Source organism: Lonchura striata, chromosome 26 (genome assembly GCF_046129695.1).
Source record: "Lonchura striata isolate bLonStr1 chromosome 26, bLonStr1.mat, whole genome shotgun sequence".
NCBI classification, from domain to species: domain Eukaryota; kingdom Metazoa; phylum Chordata; class Aves; order Passeriformes; family Estrildidae; genus Lonchura; species Lonchura striata.
The window spans coordinates 5,237,455-5,253,149 of NC_134628.1; the positions used below are offsets into that span (position 1 = coordinate 5,237,455).

The 15,695-nt window shown below is 46.1% G+C and overlaps 1 protein-coding gene across 4 annotated transcripts; it reads right to left on the minus strand.

Annotated features, from left to right (window-relative positions):
* Positions 1-205: 205 nt before the first annotated feature.
* Positions 206-11,320, minus strand: HTR1D (5-hydroxytryptamine receptor 1D). Of its 4 annotated transcripts, XM_077788471.1 has the most exons (3): positions 9,440-9,570; positions 3,582-3,620; positions 206-3,203 (listed from the first exon to the last, which is right to left on the minus strand). In XM_077788471.1, the coding sequence occupies exon 3, from the start codon at positions 2,063-2,065 to the stop codon at positions 929-931; it is 1,137 nt and encodes a 378-aa protein (XP_077644597.1). In that variant the 5' UTR covers positions 2,066-3,203; positions 3,582-3,620; positions 9,440-9,570; the 3' UTR covers positions 206-928. The 4 variants fall into 4 exon arrangements, with proteins under 4 accessions (XP_077644597.1, XP_021410524.2, XP_077644598.1 ...); XM_021554849.3 differs by lacking the exons at positions 3,582-3,620; positions 9,440-9,570 and adding an exon at positions 11,264-11,320; XM_077788472.1 differs by lacking the exon at positions 3,582-3,620.
* Positions 11,321-15,695: the final 4,375 nt, after the last annotated feature.

Genomic DNA, 15,695 nt, shown 5'->3' on the forward strand with positions numbered 1-15,695 from the left:
GATGCCAGATCCACCCCAACAACCTAATTACTAAGAAAGTTTTCCTTGGTGTGTCACTTCATTCTCCCCTCTCTAACTTCCCATATCTTATCACCAAGGAGCGAAATTTACAGCTATTTTATGAGGTCCTAGTCATTCCACACTGGCACTAACCATATTCTCCTATTTCAGTTTATGCATTCAAAAAACCAGAATGACAGAAATATAAGATCAATAATTTTCATGCTATTTATTTTGTAGCATTTCTTCACTGGCTGTTCTATTCATGATAAAATATGTAATAATAAATTCAACTAAACTGTTTCCTTTCTACACTTCACCAAAAGCATAGATTCAAATGCAGCATTTCTTAAATATCCATATAACTTACGTCTGTGCTATGCTGCTCTGCCCTGCTGCTGATTATAGTCAGGCCATGTCACACATCTGCAAGAGTTACAGGTTTTATCAGCTTCACATGGGTAAGATACAGGCCATAGAAAATACAAGTATCAGATCCTGCTCTCCAGAAACTTTCTCAGCCGACATAAATGGTTAATAATGTACAGCAGAAATACTAATGTCTTGTAAATACACACACAATTTCTTCCTTTCAGGTTAGAAAGTGTGGTAGAATTGGATAATGTGTTACCTCATCACACAAGACAAACTCCCTGGTTCACACACCTTGCCTCATTGTAAAGCTTATTTCATGTGTTGTTGATCTTATATACAGACATGATCACTGCAGAGACCATGGACAACTTCTGTTGTGGCATGTACAATCCCAGACAGAAAGTATCAAATTGGCAAGAAATTCCCAGTTACATGCACAGAACAGAGTAGAAGCAGAAATGGCAATTACACTCTGTTCCTTAGGAATAAAAGCATGGAAAGTTTTGGGTAGTCTGTGAGATTGCACAAGGGTCAGTTACACAGGAGGAGAGTCTCAAGAGGAACACTTTTTGAAAATTATTAGTTTTTGGAAAGCCTGTTTAAATTCTTCATTAAAAGCTGTATAAATGACTGGATTTATTAATGAGTTTAGATAACCCAACCAGGTAAAAAAGTCCAGTAGGATGGGATGAAACCAACAGGCATCTTGGCAGATTGGTAGGACTAGGGATATGACAAAAAAAGGCAGCCAGCAGAAAATGAAAGCTCCCAGAATAATGCCTAAAGTTTTGGTAGCTTTCCTTTCTCTCGCAGTAGAAATCCTTTTCCTTTCCAGCACACTATCTGCAAGTTTTATTTTAACATGACCGATAAATATGGGGGATCCACCTGAATGGGAATGCCCTTCATGGAGGCTAGCATTAATGGAGCAGAGGGAAGACCCTGCAGAACCAGTGATCAGGTGTGCAGTAGTAAAACGTTTCCCATATAATGAGGGTGGCTTCAGAATCCTGGATCGAGCTGCTACATAAATTCTACCATACAATATCAGCAGGAGAACAGTTGGGATGTAGAAAGCTCCACAAGTCGAATAAATGGTGTAGGAAATTTGATCTGTGTTTACAGCACACGTCGCAATTTCTTCGTGAGCTTTCACTTGCCTCCAGAAAAACGGTGGCACGGAGATGCTGATAGATATCATCCAGACCACGGCAATCATGAGGGCTGCTCGGCCAGCAGTGCGGCGCTTGGTGTACTCCAGAGCGTCTGTGATAGCCCAGTACCTGTCCAGGGCAATGACACAGAGGTGCAGGATGGAGGCTGTGCAGCACGTGATGTCCGATGACAGCCAGATGTCACACAGCAGCTGGCCAAAGGCCCACGTGTGGGTGACAGTGTAAGCGATGCTGACAGGCATCACCAGCACAGACACTAAAAGATCAGTCACTGCCAAGGAGCCAATGAGGTAATTTGCAGGTGTGTGGAGCTTTCTAGTCAGAAAAATGGTGATAACAACAAAAACATTTGCAAGGATTGTTGCCAAAGTTATGACAGACAGAAGGATTGACAGTGAAATCTTCAGCCCTAAGAGTGTCCTTTCATCCCAAGACAGAGGTGTTTCAGTGACATTTAAGGATTTATTTGCTGAACTCTGGAGAGAGAACTGTGCTGAATGGTTGTACTGAGTCATCCTCTGCTCTGATTTCACCTCCCAGTGTAATCTTTCTGGGACAATGAAGAAAGATGCTCACTTTTGTTGATAAAATAGAATTTTTCATACTTTGGTCAAACACTGAAGAGTTATTAACTTGTTGAAAACTTCAGCTGACACAGTAGATGAGATACTCTCCTATGCAAGGTTTTCCATTACATCACATCGTCACATCACGTTGCATCATATCACATCATCACATCACATTGTATCACATCAATTACATCATTGTTAAAGCAAAATGTCATCCAGACGTGAGTCTGGTATATGACAATAAAAACAGTACTATAAGTGATGCAAATTCAGGTGGTTTTCATCTTGAAGAAAATGAAATAATTCTTTATTATCTTTTTTCCACACCTCCTTTCTCACCTAATCTTCTGCAAAGTTGCATAAATCAATCCTGAGGGGTAAGAGATGGAAAAGAAACATCTGGGCATGCAGCTGATGCCCCTCTGCTTGAGACAAATCTACCCTCAAGATTATTTTCCTTTTCTCTGTAATAGCTGAGTGTCGTTTTTGGTATTTACAAGGGACACTTTATTAGCAGAGTACCTAACATATAAAACAATACTTCTGAATTCTTTCTGTAAACATAATTTCTCCCAGATTTGCAGATCAAGACTTCTTCAAGTACAGATCTCCATTTTTATTTATTTCTCCAGACTATTCAGGTTTTCCCTTCAACAATTAGTCTTCAAATGCTGAAGTCAGGTGTTGGGTGCCAGACCCCAATGCACTGGTGCACATTACAGCACTGTATGCAATCTACAGACTTTCCATACTTTTCCTTGTATTCACCAGGACTGGATATCCTGAAGTCTCCACAAACCTGAAGGAAACATCCTAAGACAGTTTTCCATCAGGCCTTTCACTCATTTCCATGAATACCAGAATGTCACTTGTTTTATGCCAGCCCAACCCTTCTTGAAAGAGATGCTGAATGTGGGTGGTGAATGGCTTTGAAGTGTGCTGGGAGGGCTACAAGGAGGAACACCAAACTTCTCCAAGGAGAAAATCACCAGGCCAGCCTTCTCCTAGCCATGGAGGAGAAGAGCCTCTCTCAGTCATCACTGGTACCAGTTCATGCCATCCATCCAGTCACTCAGCTGGGAATCTGTGGAGCAAGAGGAGCATAAGATTCTACGTGAAACATCAGCACTTTGAACTCAAACAGCCTCTCTTAAGCTCCTAAATCCTGATATAAGCAATACTTTTCAGTTTAGTGCGTTTGATTTTTTTATATACAACTTCCTTCTGCGAGTCAAACATTTTCAGACATGGTTTTTCTTTTGAAGTGTACTTTTCTAAAAAGTCTCCTATTTCACACTAGGCTATTACTTTCTTGATTTTTTTTTTCTCTAGGAAGAGAAAATCCCTTCCTCATTGTGATACTGAGCAAAGTCAGTACATGATTATTTATCATGTATTCAGGAAGTTACCATCTAGACAAAATGAACATATTCCAAATAATTTAGTATTTCAATGAAGTTACCTTTTACTCAACAAACGAATGATGAATACAGGTATTTTCCTGTTAAAAAGAAAAAGAAATTAAGTTTGCGTAAACTACGGATACTGAAGAAAAATAGAATCAAATGACAAGCAGTCATTAAATTATGTCAAGTACAAGGTCATACACATAATTGCCTGTTAAGGAAAGCAGAACACAAATGCACAGACATTACATATCCTGAAATACCAGAGGCCAGGAGTAGGAAGTGGCCATCCAGCATGTTTCTGAGAGCAGAGGGACGTGCTGCCTGGGCAGGAGGAGCACTGGGCAGGAGCTGGGTGTTGAGGAATACATTTTGTGCCACTAGCTCAGGGTACAGCTGCAGGTTGAGCTTCTGTAGATGGCAGCTCCTAAAAGACATCTGAGAGTGCCACAGGAAACTTTGTGCTGAGCTGGTGAGGAAACCAGGTGTGCCTGTGTGAGGGTGGGGGTAGCTGCCACACTCAATGCCAGTGTGATGCCAGAGAGGCTCCTGGATGCTGGGACAGGGAAGTTTCCCTGCTGCTGGTGGCATTGTCACCTCTAGATAAGATGGCATCACTGGGTGTGTGCGTGTGCTGGCAGTGCAGCCTGCAGGCAGCTGAGGGCACGGCCTGGCAGGCCATGGCAGGTTTGTCACCCCAATTTGTCACCAGGTCTGTCACGCTTCACAGGATGGGAATCCTCTCAGATGCCTTGGCTGCATCACCACTGTGCTTGGTCCATTTTTCCTTGGGCTTCACCTGGTGCTCTTGGCCATGGACTGTGGGTATATTTTTTGCTTCAAAACGCCTGAAATAAATTGAAGGTGATGTCACAGCCAACCAGAGTGGGATTTTCACAGCACAGCATGCTGGCATACAATGCCAAGCTGGAACAAGCTAGTTTAGCTCTCTGCAGTTTAACTCTCTGCAGTGCTGGGCTGGAGTGCGATAAATAATGTGTACAAAATAGTTAAGTTCAAATAAAAACATAGATTTTACTATTTCACGAAATAGAACAGACAAAAAAAAAAAAAAGAAAATTAGATAAAATGTCCTTTAGTAAGTTGCACATTTCCTTTAAGTTCACACTAAAGTTCGAGGAACTAGGGAATTAACTTTCTTCTCTTGAAGCTGGAGAATTGCAAAGGGATGGCTGAAAACAGAGCTAAACTTCAGCAAACTACTGAAAATTTATTTTGTAGTTTATTTTCACTTTTCATATAAATGTAGAATCCACTAAATAGACCAGGTCTATTCTGTCATACTGAAAGTATGATCAGCAAGGAAGCTGCTTCCAGTGAGACCCAACAGCAGTGGCCAGAAGGCAGGACAGGAGGTGGCACCTGGTCAAGAGGAACCCCTCTGAAGGTTCATTTCAGAGCAGAACTTAAAAGAGGGAGCGAGTTTTGAGTAAGTTCTTGCATATTTGGGACAATTGCCTCGAGCATGCATCATAGAGTAGGTATGGAGCCCAACCTGAAGACAAAAGCACTGTTCAAATAACATGAAATAAATTTAGAACTAGCTCTAGGAACAAGCTAGTTACCATAACCAAACCTGGATGCAGCTGCTGGGAGAAAACCAGGCTATGCTAGAGTGTATTGCACTGAAAAATCAAAGGTACAGTCTATGTAAATTTGGTTTGCATCAGAATTTCTGGTCAAGCCCAGCAACAGCTGGGCCCTTTAGGGCTGAGCATCTCTCTTCACTGCCAGTGAGGGGAGCTGGTAGAGAAGAGTTCACATTTCTGGAAAAATGTGCTCCAGCACAGCTCATGCAGCATGGCTGGATGTCTAACCTGCCAGGATCACTGTGACTATTTCCAAGTAAATCAGGCATTCCTGTTTTGTTCATTTGATCCAGAGAACAGCATTTTATATGAGAAACTATATGCAAAACATTTCTCGTTTTAAATAAACAACTATAGTAATTGCAAGCAAATGTTAGCAATGTTTAACACCTTCACTCTCTCCTCCCCACCTTGGATTTTTGCTCAGCTTGTAAGAAATTATTGGTATTTTTCCTCTCTTACCTTTATTTACACACCACCAATATGTATTAGCTGTCCAACCCATTGATAATTACTAAGTTACAGAGGGAGATTATTTATACATTATCAATAAATATTACTTATCAAAGAGAAAGTCTGGGGTTTAATGGGCAGTGATTCTGGTAAATACTACATTGCAAAAACAGCCTCTACAGTATGTTATCAATAAGTTCTTTGGAGGGAGCAGGGGCTGGAAAGATCTCAGCCATAAAGCTGAGTTTAAGTGCAAGGCAGGTAGTTCAGGTAGAAATGAGCAGTTGCCCTGCTGTGTGATGGAGAGTAACCAGCTCAGCAAAAGCTCTGCACAGTGTGGGATCAATGTGCACTGTCAGCAGAGCCAGTGACATTGTACCAGGGCAAAGCTGCAAACACCTTGGCAAGTGTGGAACTGGGAATCAGGCCTGGATAGATCTTTTCTGTTCATTTTGGACAAGGCCAAATGGCAGCCTGGCATTCAGCTCTGGGCACTGTTCCCAAGAAGAACAGATCACACAGCAAGGAATCAGAAGAAAGCAGCAGGAATCATCAGAAAAGTAAAATGTATGGGAATAAACTGCATGGGAACAGGGATGTTGGGGTTTAAAGAGCACAGCTGAGAAGGTATTCAACAGTTTCTGTGCATGAAAGCCTGCAGAACAGGAAGGAATAGTCTGTTCCCTGTGGCTGTGACTAATATCACTGAAAGGAGAGAGACTGAACTACAGCAAGGAGAACTGAGCCCTTAGGAAAACTCTGGAGATGGTAAGAGTAGTGAAACAGAGTATTGCTTAGGGACACTGACATCTGCACCTCAGAAAGTCACAAGGACAGGTCAAATAATCTTTTTGGAGTGTGATTTCCTATAGCCAATGAAGCACCAGGAAAGTAAAGTGAATTAGTCTGCCCCATATAAAATGGTGAAAACCAGAATTTTTTACTGCAGTACAGTGTAAACTTAAAGAACTCCAATTTTGAATTCCAATTCAAAATTAACAAAAAAAAAACCAAGAAAGTGAAAGTTTTTGCAGAACATCACAGTTCAGGTCTGAAATTAGCTCAAGACTCATCATTGTGGTGCTGTGGTGTTCCACAGGGGCACACAGAGGAACACAGAGAATTTTTGTTGCTTTCAGGAAGGGACTGGTGAGCAATGAGTTGCCTGTAACAACTGTCAGTGGGTGTCATTGGGGCAGCAGAGCCCCCAGGCTCCCCCATTTCAGAGCATGAACACAAGGAACAAACTCCCCATGACTGTGGCAGGTAAGAGCACAGAATATCCTCCTGACAGACTGGGCCATCAGCCCCATGAGCATTTTCCATGTGCCTCTGGCTTTCCAAGCATTGCTCCCTAACAGCTCTCTGTCCTCCTCTCTTGCTGCACTCTGATCTTTGGTAATTCCTCTGCTTCAGCTTCACTTTCTAGGACACAGACACAGGGTTCCCTGACACAAAATGCTTGTTCCTTTGGTGAATGTTTGAAGTAGCACTCCCCTATATGATTATTCATCTCTAGCAGCCCCAGCAAAGAAGCTCAACAGTTGTTGCTCTGACCCCAGTCTTCATGGCCATGATGCTGGTTATTTTTTTCTGTGGTTTAGAATCAGCTCCCCTAGCCATCCCAATTTCATGGAACTCAGAGATGAGAAAATATCTAAATTCCTTCTGCAGTGTCTCTGTGCTCATCCAGGGTCAGGAATAGGCAGGCTGGGAACAGGCAGGGAGGAACAGCTCAGCTGAATTCTGCACTGCACCTGTGGGGATCACAGAGGTGGATTATGGTTTGTGTGCACACTGAGGGATGTCTTCCTTTACATGTACCTCTGAGTGCATGACCAAGGGACAGAAAGCAGCTCACAAGAGAGAGGAAAAATCCAGTAAATTTGTATGCTGACTTTTGATATCTGGATGGTTTCCTTCAGAGCTCTGTGTAGGACAGTTCTATCCAGGTAAAAGGCTACAAGACAACAGTATTGCCCTGCTGCATACATGCCAGAAGTGACTGACACTTGTCACTAAGTTTTGTTCTGCATTTAGGAGAGCATAGTACACTGCCATCATTCTTACTCTGTGTTAAACACTGAAAGTAGCCAGGCCCCTCCTGCATTTTGACAGGTCTCAACTCAAGAAATACATTTCCCAGATTTCTAAGTAAGCTACAAACCAGCAGAGTTCACGCCATGGGTTTGATTTTTTTTTTTAATGTCCTTGTTCTCTGCCATTTACTTACACATGCTTGCACTGCACATGCTTGATTCCCAGCCCATCAGAAGTGTGATACATCTGAAGAAAATTAATGACTGATGGCTGGTGAGAATGCTACTCCAAGATCAACTACATCTGGGGTAAATGTGAAAACCAGAAAATGTTACAAGTGACATGGAAAACAACAAATTGACTATTTGTTTGGTATTCTCTAATTTTAATATTTGATAAGCATGTAAGATATAAATCCTAAATCCTTTGTTATGATGCTGCTTTAACTTTAAGGACAATATGCAAAGGAAAAGCAAATTTGCCTTGAGAAACCTTACAGATCCCAGCCATTGCTTTCTGGAATAATCTGTTTGACACTCTATTGGCAGCAGTACCTAGAAGGAGGAAGTTACAATTACTGGCAAAGTAATCTCACCTCTCTAAAGTCAGTTGCCCCCTTAATTTTGCAGAAGAAATTTCTTTTCCTGGGGCTTACATCAGGCTCACAACTGGGAAAGAGACTGTCTCTCTGGGGAAGCATTATTCTCCTTGAAGTCCACGTTCCACTTTCATGCATTGCTGCCCGCAGTACGCTGGAAAAACCAGACTGCAACGCTGGCAGTTCTTGTGCTTGGCTGGGTCCTGCTCTTTGCTGCAGAACCAAAGCCCATCCCAAAAGTGGCTCACATTCATCACTGATGCCACAGGTGACAAGGTGGCCTGCTGGCTCCATGTGAGAAAACAGAGCATTTTGTCCTGAAAAGCCTGGCTTTCATCCAAGCAGGTACATAGACATGGATAGGTGAGGATTCCGAGGGTTCAGTATCACAGAGGCAACTCCTGGCTTTGCTCTAGCATCTAATCAGAGGAGACCTTTGGCCACCATTGCACCCAAAGCAGGAGTGAAGAAGAAACCAGGCAGCTGTGTCACTTGTAGAATACAAATCAGGATGGTGTGGGATAATAATGGAACAACCCTTCAAGCAACCCAAAGCTTTCCCCAGGGCAAGCCATATAAAATTACACTTCTAAAGTGGCCACTTTGTTTATGCAGTATTACCGTGTACCTGCAAGAAGCATTTAAAGCTCTAAGCGCCTGTGAGATTCCCTCCCAGACACTCGGCATAAAGGGTCACCACGGGCTGCCCAGAGAGGCTGCGGCTCGGAACATTCAAGGTCAGGCTGGACGGGGCTCTGAGCAGCCTGATTTGGTTGGAGATGCATCTGGTGGCTGGAGGGACGGACTAGGTGACCTCTAAAGGTCCCTTCCCAGCCAAACCACCCAGTAACTCCGTGATGCCCGTGTCCGGCGCTGCGGGGTCCCCGCTCTCCGCGGCTCCGCAGGGCGATGCCGCCACGGAGCCCTGCCCGCCCCATCCACCGGCGCCCGCAGAGCCGGGGCGATGCCGGCTGATCCCGGGGCGATGCCGGCTGATCCCGGGGCGATGCCGGCTGATCCCGGGGCGATGCCGGCTGATCCCGGGGCGATGCCGCCGCAGGCCCCGGCCTCCCGACCCCCGCTCCGCCGGTGGATCCCTGGGCTTTTTCCGGGGCCACCGTGGCGAAGCCCCCAGAGCTCTGCCCCGGGGCACCAACTTCAGCCGGGGCCGAGCGCCCGCCCCGTCGGCAGCTCCCCGGCCGCCAGCACTCACCGCTGTCCCCGCTGTCCCCGCTGTCCCCGCTGTCCCCGCTGTCCCCGCTGTCCCGTTCTCGCCCGGCTCCGGCAGCGTCCCCCGAGACAGCGGCGGCCCCGGCCGGGCTCGTGGCGCCCGCGCCGCGCGTCCCGCTCCGCTCCGCCGCTCTCCTCCCTCCGCTCCGCTCCGCTCCTGCGCCCGTCAGCGCGGCTGCGGCTCGCCCGGAGCCGGCGCTCGGGGCTCTGCCCGCCCGGGGCTCGGGGCACCGGGGGTTCCTCCGGCCAGCGCTGCCCGGGGCTGCGGGGGGCGGCTCCTTCCCGGCAGCTCCCCGCTCCGGACCCCGCTGTGCCAGCCCGGGCTGTGCCCCGGTGCCGTACCCCGGTGCTTTGCCCCGGTGCCGTGTCCCGGTGCCGTGTCCCGGTGCCGTGTCCCGGTGCCGTGCCCCGGTGCTTTGCCCCGGTGCCGTGTCCCGGTGCCGTGCCCCGGTGCCGTGCCCCGGTGCTTTGCCCCGGTGCCGTGTCCCGGTGCCGTGTCCCGGTGCTTTGCCCCGGTGCCGTGCCCCGGTGCCGTGTCCCGGTGCCGTGCCCCGGTGCCGTACCCCGGTGCTGTACCCCGGTGCCGTGTCCCGGTGCCGTGTCCCGGTGCTTTGCCCCGGTGCTTTGCCCCGGTGCTTTGCCCCGGTGCCGTGCCCCGGTGCCGTACCCCGGTGCTGTACCCCGGTGCCGTGTCCCGGTGCCGTGTCCCGGTGCCGTGTCCCGGTGCCGTGCCCCGGTGCTGTACCCCGGTGCCGTGTCCCGGTGCTGTACCCCGGTGCCGCGCCCCGGTGCCGTGTCCCGGTGCTGTACCCCGGTGCCGTGCCCCGGTGCCGTGCCCCGGTGCCGTGTCCCGGTGCCGTGTCCCGGTGCCGTACCCCGGTGCTGTACCCCGGTGCCGTACCCCGGTGCTGTACCCCGGTGCCTTGTCCCGGTGCCGTGCCCCGGTGCCGTGTCCCGGTGCCGTGTCCCGGTGCCGTACCCCGGTGCCGTACCCCGGTGCTTTGCCCCGGTGCCGTGCCCCGGTGCCGTGGCCGGCTGCGGGGTGGGAAAGCCCCGCGCTGCTCCGGTTGATGCGGGGATCGATAACTCTCGGGAAGCGGGGATGAGCAGAGCGGTGTGGAGGCCCCGCCGGTGGCCAAGGATGGAGAACGGCTCGGAGAAAGGCTCCGAGCTCCTCTGGAGGGGTTTGACCCAACTGCTGCTTCAGCCTGGCTCCGACCTGGGGCTTGCACACCCTCTCAGCACAGCCCTCCTGCTCCCAGACCTAAAAGACTCCGTGTTAATTCCAGCGTTTTTAAGCTATGCAGTTAGTGGGGTTTTACCAGTTTTAGTTGCTAATGAGAAATTAATGTGGGTTTGATTGTTTGGTTTTTGTTTTGTTTCTTTTTCCAAAGAAGCAGTAACTGTTCACACTAGACAAAACTTTAACATAAAAGTAATTCAGATTCCAAGGTCTCGAGAAACAGAAACGCTTAAGCCACAGCCCCTTTGCAGCATCATTTGGCCTTAAATAGATTCTAAATTAGCCATTGCCAGCTGTCTCCATTTTCCTCTGGCAGCTAATTTACATATTGGATTACTTTCAAAACACAGATAATCTCATGATTTTTGCACACTTAATGCTGTTGATAGCCAGGCTCTGCCCTCTCCACCACAGTGTCTCCATAAATGATTCTTAACCCTGAGCCCAAGTCTGTCTCAACAAAGTCACACTCTCTCCAAATATCTTAGAGGGTTTTGTCCCAACTTCAACATCTCAAATATCAACATCTCAAAAATCTCAGCTCCCAGAACAGCAGCATTTTACCTGTTCTCCACTGCAATGGAGAATGGTTGAACCAGGAATGGCTGAGCATGGTAAAACATAAAGCCTCACTGAGAGGAAAATACAAGCTTTTTAAACTGCAGCCACATGGTGTGAATCTTACACAAAAAATAATAATTCCTTGCAGCATCACTTCCCTCCCAGGCTGGGAGAGGACACATTGTGAATCTTTTGAGCCTCCAGAATTTCCCACTGAGACAAGAGTAGCTACAATAGGTTTTCTCTGAAAGTCTGAAGGTGCCTTTCCATTTATTTTCCTCCCAAACAATGTGGGTGTCGTTCTGTGGGTGGGAAAGTGTTTGATGTGATACAATGTGAAAGGAAAGAGGTTGGCTCCTTTATATCTCCAACAGAGGAATAAATTCTGCCCTGGGGGTAGAGATACTCCATGGAACCTTGCAGAGCTTTGCAGCAGAGTGCAGGCTGGTCTGGGGTCTGTGGCCTCCCCAAGACCCCTACAGTCCCTTGTCAGGAGAAGAGAGTTTGTGTCCCACAGACAGAGGATAGATTCTTCCTAGAACAGGAAAAAAGGAGTGAAGTTGCTGTAAAGTTGTTGTTCTCCCATGCCAGGACTCCACAGATATCAGTTATTTTTCACAAACAGTAATTCTATACAGAAGAAGAAATTATCTGGTGGCTTTCCTTAGGCTGACTGGGAAAATCAGAGAAAATTTCAGGGCACAGACTGTTCTTCACATATTAAAAAAAAAAAAAAAGAAATTTCTTCTTCCTCTGTTTTTGATCCTTCAGATACGCTCTAATAAGAGCTATAGCACATTTCTCTCATGCTTTACAAGGTCAAAATCAGTATTGTATTTAATATCCTGTGTTGAAAGTCCTGCTTAGAAAAATAATGCAACTACTCCTTTTTTTTGAGATAGATTATATTCAGTTTTGATGGAGCAGGTGCACAGAGAGAATTTTTGCACAGGCTCAGAGCCAGTACAAATGTGCACCAGTAAGACAGACAGATTCTACAGATAAAGAAGTCTTGGAAACAATCTACTCTTTGGCCTAACACTTGGGGCGGGGAAAAAAACCCCACAGCTGCATTGGCATGGTTGGCAGCCACAGCAATCTGCTGGTGTCTGTAGATCCCTCTGTTGGTGCTGTACATCACTGGAACTCAGGCACATCTGCATCCACTTTGTGCTGTCTGAGGCAGGGTCTTGGGTGAAGATCAGGATTTCATACTCAGCTTTTAGTAAGCTTCTTCCTTTAATCCATTTATTAAACTTTCACGAGGTTGATTTCATTTTTTCCTTTGTAAACTGAGCCCATCTAAGCAGTCCTACCTCTAATTTTGTTTCCTATCATGCTCAACTCCCAGAATTTCTCACTGCTGCTGCTCACAGCTTAAACATTTCCCCAGCAGCCTGAGCCAAAGTTATGATGCACTGAGGAGTGGTGGAGTAAGGGTTACAAGCACATCCAAGGAGAATGAAACCTCACTCAAACCTCCTGTCTCAGATTCCTGAGTGAATGCCTCACCATATCGACCAGATTTGATTGCTCTAAGGTGGTGAAGAGCTATCTCCTGGGTCTCTGGTTTCACAAGGCTCAGGTTTTTATTCCCTTGCTACAGAAGAAAGGCTCAAAATTTGATATTTTCAGTGTGTGAAAGAGTTTCCTTCCTTGGTGTGGCTGGAAGGCCATCAAATACAGAGCTGATGATTTCCCTCTCAAGGGTGTTGGCTGTCCAGGCTGTCCCAGAGTGAGCCCAAAATCTGTGCTGTCAACCCTCCCCTGGCCTGATCTAATTCAAGACCAAACACATTGTGGTGCTTCCCCTACTGTGAGTCCCCAGGGAAGTAGGATGGTGATTTAACTTTCCCAGAAATTCTGGAGGAGTGTTTTCACTTGTTTGAGCTGGCAGGAGGGGTGACAATTGGTAATGAAAGCCTGTGCAGGACTGAGCAGAGGCACAAATGGATCTGGTTCTGGTAAAAGACTGCTGTGCTACACTGAGAACCAGCACAAGTAGAGACAAAACCTCTGGGACTAGAATTATTTTGCTGCCCTGGTTGTAGCTTTTTCAAGAGCTGGAAAGTATCCCAATCTCCTTGTCCAGCATATGGGAGGGTCAGTGGACCGAGCAATTCCAGTGAATTTGCATGAAAACCATCACCTGGACACATCTCCTCAGAAGATGGGAAATGACAATAAAATAGCTGCACCTCTATGGTGTTCATGTAAAAATATCTCCTTCCTCATCAGCAGCATGGCTCCCTGTGGATGCAGCACAGTCAGATCCATTGCTTATAAGAACAAGATGCTGCTTTTTCTCTTTGTAGGTCTTGCCAAACCAGAATTAAGGAGAGAAGGCTGATGTCATCCTGACTACTATAGCAAGTACTTCAAAACTGCTTTTGCTCACCATTAAACTGTGGTGAGAGCACTAATACAAAAGACCCTCCTTGTTTTCAGTCTCATTTTGCCCACTGCTAATTTACAATCTATTTCTCCTGCATCCAGCAGGACCTTCCTTGAGGTTTACCCTCATTATTTACTCACCAACTCTTTTTTGAGGCAACAAAATGTACTGGCTCTTTGTCACAGAAATTTACTTTGGCTGAGGAAGACAGATGCATGATGTGAGGTCCCTCCTTTGGCTTCTTTGCTTTTTGATATTTGATGTCACCTTAATTTATCATTGAAAACTTAATTAAAGACCCAGACATACCAAAAAAAGGAGAAAACTCACAGTACTTTTTTCCTACATGAGCTATTTTCCTCTGAATTCCACGTTTTTGTCACATTCCAAACCTCACACTTAGATGCTGACATATGGAGAATTCTTCAGGCACTGCTTCTCTACAGAAGGTGTGTTTTGGCTTTAAAGCTGTATTCTCAGCCTTACAAAGGAGCAGAACCAAGAGCCCAGCCAATGCCTCCTTCTTCTGAGGCTCCTCTCTTTTCTTTTTCTCTATTAAATAGAAAAATGCTCAGAAATTGGTACATAATCAAAACACAGAACCTCTGCTATGATTGCTGAGGTAACTTGTAGCAGTGCCTTGAACTGCTTGGCAGCTGCTTTCCCCAGAGTTCCTCGAGTTCTGTTTTAACCATCTGATTTATGCAGAATATGGCTGAGAAAGGCAGCCAGCTCCCGAGAAGTTGTGTGTGCTCACTGAACTCCATGAGGCCTTATTTACACATGGAACAAAAAAATATTGTTATACACAGACATGAATTTTCTTCCACAGAAGAGAGGAATTCTCTGTCAGCACTGCTCTCCCACTGACTTATGAAGCATTTTTCTGGGCAGAGCTCCTGATATCAGGGCTGGAGAAACCCACCAGACATTTTGTGAGGAAAGACTGAAGGACCTGGCCTGTTCATTTTGGAAAAGACAAGGGGGATCTAAGTGCCATCTTCAGTTAAATAATGGGGGTATGGAAGTTGCCAGGGCCTGTGTGACATCTCCATGCACAGCGTGGGTGTTTTACTGTGTCCAGCAATTTCTTTCTCAAAAAGAAATCATCAGTCACAGCTGAGGTAAGGAAAGGGCTGTAAACAGGCTGAGTCAACATTTATTTCTTTTGACAGTGATCCCTGCATGCAAACACCGAGGACCCTGGATTTTGGGCTGACATTCAGCTTTAATGTAGTGGCGAATCCTCTGTGGAGGAAATGTCTATCTGCCCCAGCTGCTCATTAAGGGGGAGGCTACTGAGTAAATATTTATATTCTTGATTAAAAATGATAGACCTGTATCTGTTCTTTGCCATCCTTCCTTTGCCTTACAGACTTTTAAGAAATTGAAATGTGTGAAGAATATAAGAAGAGAAAATATCAAAGCACAGTACATTTTGATTTTATTTTTTTAAAAAATCACTTTTCCCTGTCAACTTCCATTATTTTCCTAACATATTTTGCTAGGAGGAGTTCAAAGCTGTGAGAAGAAGCAGTCCATGATGCCCTGCTCCCCAGTGAAAAGCTGCAGAGTGCAGGATGGTGCCAGCAATGCAACAAGGCACACGGGCAGACAGCAGTGAAGTGTCCTCTGCACTGCTGGCTCTCGTGGATGTTGCCCTGGTCTTTAAAAGTGTTAAGTTTTCTTTTATAGTTCTTTCAGAAGTTTTAAAGTTCTTTTAAAAGTTTTCCATGCCTTCTGATGCTTACATGCTTCTATTGTAGTTCTCACACACTGTTCATGTAAATAATAATTATTTTGCATTCTTCTTTGAGAGGAGAGAATTGATGGACTGTTGGTTTGACCAGTGTGGTTGGAGAGGTGACAATTTTACCCTCCAATCCTCTGTCACTTTTGGAACTCCATATATTGGCGAGGTCGGAAATAAAATTTGCTCTTTTCTCTTTTTCTCTTTTGAACTTACCAAGCTTCTGTGTACTCATTTGGTGTCCAATAGCGACAGTGGTATTCTCACAAATGTCAGAGACTGAAATAGTC

Excerpts from the sequence above, each read along its gene's own strand:
- HTR1D (XM_021554849.3), bottom strand. The coding sequence starts at position 2,065 with ATGACTCAGTACAACCATTCAGCACAGTTCTCTCTCCAGAGTTCAGCA.